This window comes from Nematolebias whitei, chromosome 6 (genome assembly GCF_014905685.2).
Source record: "Nematolebias whitei isolate Nwh7 chromosome 6, NemWhi1, whole genome shotgun sequence".
Lineage (NCBI taxonomy): Eukaryota > Metazoa > Chordata > Actinopteri > Cyprinodontiformes > Rivulidae > Nematolebias > Nematolebias whitei.
This window is the reverse complement of record NC_056503.1, coordinates 30,130,959-30,141,855: the sequence shown is the minus strand read 5'-3', so window position 1 is coordinate 30,141,855 and position 10,897 is coordinate 30,130,959. Positions and strand designations below refer to the sequence as shown.

At 40.3% G+C, this 10,897-nt stretch overlaps 1 protein-coding gene across 1 annotated transcript in view; it reads right to left on the bottom strand.

The window, feature by feature from the left end:
* LOC119410617 (Down syndrome cell adhesion molecule-like protein 1 homolog) overlaps positions 1-10,897 on the bottom strand; it is a 156,511-nt gene that overhangs the window by 137,682 nt on the left and 7,932 nt on the right. The window contains exon 2 of the mRNA XM_037677502.1: positions 7,319-7,639. Coding sequence (XP_037533430.1) covers positions 7,319-7,639 — 321 coding nt within the window. The remainder of the gene's footprint in view (positions 1-7,318; positions 7,640-10,897) is intronic.

The window sequence follows — 10,897 nt, the reverse complement described above, 5'->3', positions numbered from 1 at the left end:
TTTTTTTTTTTTTTTTTACTTTGTGTATAGAACACAAGAAGAAAAGAACAAATGATAATCTCAAATTACAAAATGATACATATAAACATGTGAAGAATCCTCCGTCATACCTCCTAAGGTCAACATTTGCATAAACAATTTGACATATTATACAGATCAAATTTAAATTCAAGAAACATTATTTGAAACAAGAGGTAGCAAAAGGTGAATAAAAGTAAACAAAAAGATATTTAACTAAAATTTGTAATTCCGTTTTTTGAAATGTAATTCCATTTTTTTCCACCATTTCCAGTTTGGCCGTTTCCGGTTTGGCTTAATGTAATTTCTTTTTTGAAATGTAATTCTGTTTTTTTCAAATGCTGTTTTTTTTTTCTTCCAACTGTTATTTAGTTTTTTGAAATGTAATTCAACTTTGTCACCACTCCTGGTTTGGCCACTTCCACTTTGGCTTAATGTAATTGAGATTTTTTAAATGTAGTTCATTTAAACCTCAGGGCCAACATACTTTCAGAAGGTGCTGTATTTGGTAAACAACCCTTGAGTGTCCCACGACTATGCAGCCACCCTCACAAGAGGCAACTTTTTGAGAAGCATTCAAAACATAAAGAGACAAAAGGAAGGAAAAGTAATCCCATTTTCATCCTCTTATCAGAGAGAGTCAGAGTCAGAGTTTCTTTGTCATTCGCACCTCATGTGGTACATGTGGTGGAGCGAAATTATGTACACAGGGTCCCAGTTACATCCAACAATAAAATGTCTAAGAAAAACAGTAATAACATCTAAGATATGAACTAAGAAAAACATCAACTAAATATACACTAAGCACTCATAACATAAAACATTGAACATCAGCACAAACATGAACATGAGTCTGTGAGCAGATGTGCACGCATGAACACATCAACATTGAAACAGATCAGCAGCAACATGAAACAGATCAGCAGCAACATGATATGGTTTTTCACAGTGATTATTCTAGTTAGAGATTCATGAGTCTAACAGCCTCAGGGTACAAGCTGTTCCTCAGTCTAGTGGTTCTACACTTAATGCTCCTTAATCTCCTTCCTGAGGGGAGTGGGGCAAAAAGTGTGTGTGCTGGGTGAGTGGGGTCCTTCATGATGCAGATGGCTCTCTTCCTTCATATGGAGGTGTAAATGTCTGTGATGGTGGGGAGGCTGATTCCAACAGATTTCTGTGCAGCCTTCACCACTCTCTGCAAAGCTTTTCTTTCTGCAGCTGTGCAGCCTCCATGCCACACATTGATGCTCGAGCACAGGATGCTCTCCACTGCACACCTGTAGAAGGAGGTGAGGACTGAGCTTCCCAGACCAGCTCGTCTCAGCCGTCTGAGGAAGTAGAGTCTCTGATGAGCTTTCTTGATCAGGCTGGTGGTGTTGTTGCTCCAGCTGAGGTTGTCATTCATGTGTACACCCAAGTACTTGTAGCTGGAGACCACTTCCACCGCAGATCCTCTTATGTTCAGGGGGGTGTAGGTGTTTTTGTTCCTTCTGAAGTCCACAATCATCTCCTTTGTCTTCTTCACATTGATGTGAAGGTTATTCTCTCTGCACCAGCTCTCCAGGTGTTCCACCTCTTGCCTGTAGCTGGACTCATCACTTATGTCTTGTAACATGATGCAAATGGTAGCCAGACTGATTTGTGTGTAAATTGCACTCCCCCTCATCGCATGCGCACCAAAATTATTAAGATGTTACTGATGCCTGACTATAAGCAGTCCGGTTGCCTGGAAACGAGCTAAAACATGGGTCTGGGCAACTGGGCGCACTGGGAGGCGAGTCTTGTATCACTGTCGCTTCAATAATTAACGACAGAGAAACCGAATACTGCATTTACTTATTTATAAAGCAAGCTTAATAAAGCAAAGAGTAAGAACGATAGAAGAGAAATCTAATAAAACACATGAGATGTAAAAGGGTGCCGGTTTCACTACTTAATGAGAATATCGGGCAGAAGAAAAACAGCGTATCACATTAAGGAACCCTGTTTTTGTGTACAGTATTAGAAAATATATTTCTACCAGACCAAAAAAAAAAAAAAAAGTTGGAAGAGCATGTTCAGAAAAATGAAATTAAACACAAGCCTTCTTTACTCTGTCTTTTCATTTTGGTGTTTATTAAAATAAAGGAAGGTGAGGTGAGCCTCACAGAACAGGTGTCCTCCTTTCATCTCATTATGTTTGCATAAGGAGGTGTTGGGTAAATGAAACCTAAAACCCTTTAGCTCCATCACTATATGGGTCTAGAACAACTGCTGTAATGCTGTTTTTATGTTTACAAAGGTGGGTTTAAACTCTATTGCAAATCATTCACTTGAGACCTTAATTTAGTGCAATTTATTTTTATAAGTCTGACTCCTTGCTCCTTGGAAAGAAAACATAAAGAATTGAGCGATGACTCAGGACTTTTCCACATTACTATGTGGCAATTTTTTTTAATCTGTCACAGCTATATAACAAAATACTGTATGCACAGGACCAACAGAAACAAGCAATACACCCAGTATGTGCATGGATGATGTCAATTTGTTTGCCTGCTCTTTGTTCAGGGTGGCGAGCCAGCTGGTGCTACCAGTTATTGTAAAAGAGGAAGGTAGACCATGGACGGGTCACCAGTCCATTCCAGGGCCTCAAGCAAGACAGACAACCATTCCTATTCTCACTTTCAACTGGTGACAATTTAGAGTTACCAATTAACCAAAAAATGTATGGTTATTGGTCTGTAGGAAGGATCCAGATATACTTGGAGAAAACCCCTATGTTAATGGAAAGAACACACAGCTATGTTGCGAACCTGTACACTTATTGCTCAGAAGCTTTAACCAATGCTCCACCCATGAGTTTGACATCACCCTTGTTGAAATACAAAACTTAGGTGACAGCCTTTGAGTTCCCAATAACAAAACATAACTTTTTAACTTGGAATTGTAAGCTAGCTTATGTTGTCTACAACATTGCCAAAGACTAACCTAATATAATGTGAGAGTAGTGTTAATTCACATTAGTCATTGTGTGCTGCTTGGCAATCAAACAATGGCTTTGTTTCAACAATTCCTCTGCATTCTCGTTTTATTTTGTGATAATAGCTATCATTCAAAAAACACTTTTCTCATCTCTTGATCCCTGATTTCCATACCTCCTGATAACAAAAAACTTGATATTGCATGTCTAGATGGTGTAGAGGCAGGGCAGCCGACTCGGACCCGAAGGTCCTGGATTCGATCCCCAGTCATTGCACACGTTCGTGTTGTTTCTGAGCAGGACACCTCATGCCCAGTTGTTCCCCCGGTGCTGCCCACTGCTCCACCTGGTGGTGGATGGGTTAAATGCAGAGAGCCCATTACGCAATGTATGGGAACAGTCAATGACGATACTATGTAACACATTATTATTTTTATTTTTATTATAAAATATTTTGTATGCTATAATGTACATAGTTGGATTAATGCGTGGTTGTCCTTTAAAAAATTGTTAATGTCAAATAAAAAAGATTCTGGAAATCTTACTTTCACTGACCTGGTTACTCACAGGTGACAAGGTACTTTAGCTCGTTTAATCAGAACTAGAAGCACTCTGTACATTTCCATAAAAGTAGTAGGATTATGTATTTTTTTTCCATACACTACTTTGAAATCTTTAAATAAAAATAAAGACATGCTAAGTATTTTGTTATTCATTTGTGTTTAATAAATTTACAAACCTGGAAAGGATTAAATATTTTTACCTTTACACATAAAAACTTTGTTCATGTTTAGGGGGCGGGACTTAAAACTTGTACTTGAACTGCCCCACAAGGAAGCTGGTCACATTCCAGCTTCAACTTATCTGTTCCCAATGAACGTCGATATTCCTTTTATGGTTGATGGAGTCAAATAAAAAAATAAAAATAAAAAACATACAATAAAACAACTAGCTCACCTAGCAATTTTTAGAAATGTCACATTATCCAGACAGGTGTTGCTATTATTGGATCACTATCAGCATGCATGGGAGACACTGAGAAAGGAATGTGTGGCGTAAGGGAGAGGAAAGAGAGGATAACAGTGTGAATGATGAGAAGGGGGATGGGGTAATTTTTTGGGAGGCTGTCTCACTGCGAGGTGTCAGCTGTCATCATTCTCCTGCACCACCTGAGCCGGGGCCACACCCTAGTGCTGATGCCTGTGTCACCCATAGCAACCACATACGGGACTGTTGGTTTTTATTTTTTATTTTTGTAAATAAGCAAAAATGGGGTGAGCCTTTGTGCTGTGTTGGGCTTTGAAGGTAATGAGGTGCACGCACATGCATGTGAGCCCCAGTTAAAGAGCTGGAGTTGTGATTGCCTCAGCATTTAATTGATTAATTGTCGTAATTATTTGGAAAGGAAGGTCATCACAGCTCTGAGGCTATCGAGAAGGTCACTCGGATGCTGGAGGGACCGGCTTCCTCTGGAGACCACATCGGCCATATGTGTATGTTTGTGCGAGAAGATCTCAGAAGACTTTAAAAAAAATTATGTGTGGGCTAAAATACTCTTCCATCTTATTATTTCAGTGCAAACATCTTTGTTTCAGTCTAACTTTCAACCAAAAATGTATTTTAATGTTTTTTTTGTTTTTCCACATCTTTATAAGTGTGTAGATCACTCCTCTCTGCCCATCAACCTGACAAAGAGCTGGCAGACAAACACTGTGAGCAAAATGGCTGTGTGTTTCTGTATGTGTTTGTGTGTACACTTTGTGTGTACAGTTATGGGACTTTCCAGTCCATGGACAGATGGAGAGACTGGGAGACTTGCTTGCTGGCTCGAGCTCTGCGCAGGCTGGTGTGTATGAGTGTGTCCTTGGTGTTTGTGTGTTTGAGTCTACACGGATGGGAATATGAAAGCACAAATGTCTGCTGAAAACACCCTTGTCCAGTGTGTGTGTCACATGAGGTCACGTGCATGTGTTTAAGATGTTGGTGTGCATCTGTTGGTGTGGGTAAAGGAGTTGTAACACCTTCTCTCTGTGTGTTCATCACTTCTCTCCAGCTTTGACCTTGGCAGGGAGCACAGACAGGTCACATAACCAACTGTTTATGTGGTTGTGTGTCTGTCTTTTGAAGACTTTTTTTTTTTGTTCGAGTCACAACATGGAACTTTAGGACACTTGAACCCCCACATAAAATTCCCTGTTTAAGATACTCACGTGGACACCATTTGATAACTATATATACAAATGCTGAATTGTACCTAAATAGCTGTCATGATCAGTTTGAATGTTCCTGCCACGCCCATCGCTCTCTGCCACCTGCCACGCCCACTTCCCCACTGCTAATCAGCGCTCATGCCCTACACCTGCTTCACGCTCTATTTAAGAGCCCCATCCACACTAAGCCTCTGCCAGATTATCGAACCCTTCATGGTATTAGATATCCAGCCATTTGTTCATGTCCATGCCTGATGTTCTTGTCTTGACCTCACACCTTGTCTTTTGGATTTACCGCTCTGCCTGCTCCTCGTCTAGTTTTGTTCAGCCCTCTGACCCTGGTAACGACTACCCTTTCTGCCTTACGGATTTTGCATTACGATTTGACCTTTGGATTTATTTTTGGACCTCTGACTCTTCGTACTTGACCCCTGCTTCGTCTTTCGGACCACGACTTTGCAGCTGCTCTTTCACCAGTTATGGTGATGTCATCTCATCGAGCTCTGACAGGTGGCTCGCTCATCCCCTGCCTGAGAAGACTTGTTCCCTTGATTGGATCCAGACTACCACCAGTGGTTGCAAAATAATAAATTTATTTAAATGTTCTTGTTGTCTGGCTGAACTTTTAATCCAAAAACCTGATCCATGACAGTTTCATTTAAAGGAAATGTATGTGTTGTTGATTTTCTTTTTGCTGCTCCCTTCTGCAGGAGTCACTACAAGAAACAAATCTGCATGAAGGATTTGTTAATTGTTTTACGATGGATGCCCTTCCTGACATGACCTAGGCTCAAACATGCAGCCTTACAAAACTTTGTCTCTGACCGTGGTGAAAGTCTAAAATAAATTTGTGAAAAATCTACTGAAAGCTTTTGCAGTTGTTGATTAAAATCATTTAAAGATACTACAGGAAGGTTTGGCTCTAATTAAAAACAACTCGAATATTTCTACTAATATTCAACAACTTTTGCTTGACAGACTTTGTGAAGCAAAACTGATGCATGAATGTGAACAGGCCCATTTAGGGACTGTCAGATTAGTTAAATTTTTAGTTTTTAAACATTCACACATTGATTCAGTTTTAGAGTTTGTTAGCCTTCAGTCGCCACCTTATCATGGTGAAGGAGGGTGTGCTCCTGAATAATTCTAGGAGCTACGCTGTCAGAGACAACTGCTCCTGATACGGTCTCCCAAAGCATATTAGTCGTATGTGACAGGCTAGATAAAGATTGATTCAAACACAAGTATGGACACACGACAGCGCAGTTTCTTTCACGAGTAAGAGAAAAATGGAACAGTAAATCAACAGATGGATCAGTGCGACTTCCGCAATGCTGCAGAAGTCGCAAGGATTCCATTGTGGTAAAGAGGAAGCTGAGCTGCAACACGATGCTCCTACCCTTCCCTGAGGTCATGAACTTTGAGTGTGATGAAAGAATACATGATGGATGCAAGTGGTCAAAAGGAGTTTCCTCTGCAGGGTGGCTGGACTCTCCCTTAGAGATGGGGTGAGAAATTTAGTTATCTGGGAGAGACATGGAATAGATCCGCTGCTCCTCCACATCGAGAGGAGCCAGTTGAGGTGGTTTCGGCATCTCATAAAGATTCCCCCTAAGTGCCTCCCTAGAGAGGTTTTCCAGTCCAAATGAGAGGAGACCCCAGGAAAGATCCAAGACACGCTGAGATAAAATACTATATTGCTCATCTGACCTGGGAACACCTTGGAGTCCTGCCAGAGGAGCTGGAGGAGCTGACTGGGGAAAGGGATATCTGGGCCTCCCAGCTTAAGCTGCTTCCCCCGAAACCTAACACTAGATCAAGTGGAAGAAAATGGATGGCTGTTTGTTCGCCTGATTTTGAACAAGACTGTTTCTGATGCCCAGCAGGCAGAAATAAATTAAAGGGCCAGTATTGTATTTCTTGTCAAAGGTGTACATCAAAGTTTGTGTCCTCTTGTTCAGTTCGATGAAAGGATACTTTCAAAAGAAAATCAAATTTAGAATAATGTAATTTAGAAACAAACAAACAAACAAAAACACCCCACTTCAAATGAATGTGGTAAATCAACATTTCTGACAGTGAAACCTGTTCCCTGATTATTTGTTTGGTCAGTTTGGAGTCTGTAGCTCACCTGCTTTAACGTGGATGCTGGGGCTTCGGATCTTGCCCGCCTGATTCTCAGCAGTGCAGAAGTACTCGTTGTCGTGGATGATGCTGTTATAGGCAGAGGGGGAGAAAGGGTAGAGCTGGAGGGTGCCGTTGGCATGCACGTGGCGGATATGGGGCACGTCGTAAATGTCGTCTCCGGCGGCCAGGTACCAGCGCAGGACGGCGTGGGGGGCGCCGCCCGCGGGGCAGGGCAGGGACACCCCCACCGAGCTGGAGAAGGTCACTCGCTGCAGGGAGGCGTTCACAAAGTACAGCCGCGTAGAGACAACATCCTCACTGTTGACTGTTGGGACGACAGAGAGGGAAATAGAGCCATTTATAATTAAAACAGCCCCACTCAATTATAGTTGTTCTAAAATGAGCCTTTAAATGCCAAATAAGACTGATAAAATGAAGGGACATGTTTTGGATATGATGCAAACCATTGTAAATTTCAGCACTTTTCAAAATTTCTAATAAACAGATTGTGCTAACAAGTACAGTTCTTCAGACGGTTTAGCCCTTGACTACTTTTTGAAGTTCCCACTTGAATTACACCTTCATAAACCAATCAATACAGCTTCACAGTTGTAAGGACAAAGAGGCGCGCTGCAGAATTATGAAACTCAGTCTAGTGAGTTTCTGTTTTTCTGTTACCAAAGGGAGTGAGATTTAAAAATAACTCATTGAAACAGAAAATAAAACACAACACTGCTATAACCTATAATTATTTCTGGTGATGTGTCGAACTAATTTAATGCAAGAGTACAGCACATTATACACCCATCAACAAATTATTATACAGCAATATATAGCAATGGCCTGGACAATCAAAGACCATTTTTTCTTTGACCTTCATTTTTGACCTTGACCTTGAAGCTGGGGATATTAAGTGTATGCAATGTCTGATGATGTAAGTGTATGAAGTTTTGGTGGTTTGAGGAAGCCAAAGTGGTTCAAAACATTGTACAGCTGTGGCTGCCTCAAAGGAGTCGATGGGGGAGAGGGAGGGCCACAGAAACCATCTTATCACCAGCAAACTGGTTGGTCCACTATATGGGTGTGCTGCTTGTGGGACTCAGTTTGTTGTTGCTCCTCGGACTGATGAATTATTTTGGATGAAGGATGAAACGTCTCAACAAAAAAAGAAACTGTCCAGATGACCTGACTGAACTTTGTTGGATTTTCTACCTGGATTATTGAGCATGAACTTTAATGTATGAAGCTTTTTTAATAACCAGTATGTTGAGCAGATCAGATGTTCTTGGCCGGCAAAGAGAAAATGTTCAGACAGATGGGCGTATAAGTGGTAGAATTGTCTAAATCGTTTCATTTTAGCCGTTAGTTTCAGGCATGTGTTTCAAAACGAATTTGCAGCCCATCTAAAGGTTGCTGACTAAATAAGTTTACATACACATACCAAAAACATTATCGAAATTTTGCTTTAATCAACAAATACCATTACTTGACAGAAATATAATAAACTGATATATAAATTGAATTAAAGGCAACATGCGTTCCTTGAAGGAATGTATGTCACCCATCACGTTTCATGCCAGAGTTTTAACCTGCAGTCATTTTATGATGAGAAACGATGCACTTGTAGTTGTTTTGGTCAAACCTTTCAAATAACGTTCTGCTCAATCTCCTGCAAGCTGAGTTCTTGAAAGTCCTATCTGTTGCAGTGAAAGCCAGAGGAACAAGATTCTACAAGTGTTTGCTATAAAACAATGCTGCTGTGAAACAGATGAAGAACTGCAACCATATACGTTGTCCTAAAGGGGGAAAACACTGTCAAATATCTAAATTAAAATACAAATTCACCATCACAATCTAAAGTGCAATATTGAGGCATCTGTTTTTTTTTTCTATTTGTGCTTGCTGGGATTGGGAAAGGTGGAGAGGGGAGGGGGCATTGAGAAGCATGAAGAAGTGCTGAGCTCAGCTTGGCTGGGGGCCAGGGGAAGACGCTCTGCCCCGAGCCAAAGAATTTTCTTCTCAGACATTGATACTTAATTAATTCCTTTTTTCCCAGAGTCGCATCAACAATGCATGGATTAGCCTCTATCTATTTAATTCACTGCATGCTGAATGAATAAGGAGTTCCAGCCATCAATGGAGGTATAACGACACCATCAAAAGACATTAAATCGGGATTTTATTTTTTGGGATGGGGCAGATTATACATTGTATATAAATATTAATTTCCTGCAATCTGAGCACAAAGCCAGATAATCTTTTTTATATATATATTCGTTCATGTTACCATGAATAGTAAAGACACGATATTTATAACATGACAGAAATTAGATGAATCCAATAAGAAAAGACTCTTTCAGGGGAAATTGAAGGGATTAGGGATAAGACTCGAACTGACATAAGGGTGATATTCACTCTCGCCTTTCAATTGTCTGTTGTCTGCCACTTCAGCTGATCTCTATCTTTTCCTCACAGGTTCTCATCATTTCTTCTTCTTTCCCAGATAACCCTTATAGACTCGTACACGGCTCCTCATGTCTTTTCCTGCTGCTTCGCAGACAGAAAATGTCAAATGGTTGGAATAATCTCCTTTCACAATAAATACGTATCACTTGTTGCCCTTCACATTGGAGTTTTAAACTAACATCTGTCTATGTTAAGAAATGACAGAGCTGTAGCCAGTTAGCGTAAACTGTAAATTATGACACTGCAAGATGTGACTCATAGTATTTGTTGAGTATAGCTCTCAGCTAATCCCGCATCAAATATTAGCTAAATATCTGTAAAACTGACAGAATTAAAGTAATTTGTAATGTTGGTCACTAGTGGTAGACACCTCAAATTGCAGTGACTCCAAAAGTTAAACAGTTGTAGAGACATATGTAAATTACTTCCTGAACAGCTCATTAACATTTGCCTAAAGGTTCACAAGATATTTTGTTAACAGGCAAATTGGGCTGAGTTTAACAGTAAATATTAGTTTTAAGCAATCGTGCACAATGTGTAGCACTTGGAGTCCATGTCATGAATGACTCTCAGCTACAACCACGCCACATTCTCGAACCTGTTAATTGACTAAACTATAGCCTTGGGATGTAAATAAATATCTGCACAAGCCCACTGTATGAAAATGAGTCCCAGAGCAGCATATTAACAGACACTCTGGTTAAAAAATAAATAAATGTTGGAATTTAGGTCAAGTTCAATCCATCGTGCCGTTTGATTCAATGTCAGTCATTCTCAAAGGCTGCGAGGCTGACTGATCTGCACTTTCAGCACCACGGAGAGCACCACGCATTGCTGCTGAGCAACACACGCTCACACACACGCAGACACACACACACAATTGTTTCTATAGTTAACAAATAAAGAGAAAACCATTACCTGATCATATCAATAACAGCATCCTGCTTCTTTCTGCTGTTTACTGCTATTTTGAATCAAAAATAAAGAAAGAAAATTAACAATTCCAAAGGGATTGAATTAAATATATTATTATTAGTATTATCATTGTTGTTGTTGTTGTTGTTGTTGTTGTTGTTGTTGTTGTTGTTGTTGTTGTTGTTGTTGTTGTTGTTGTTGT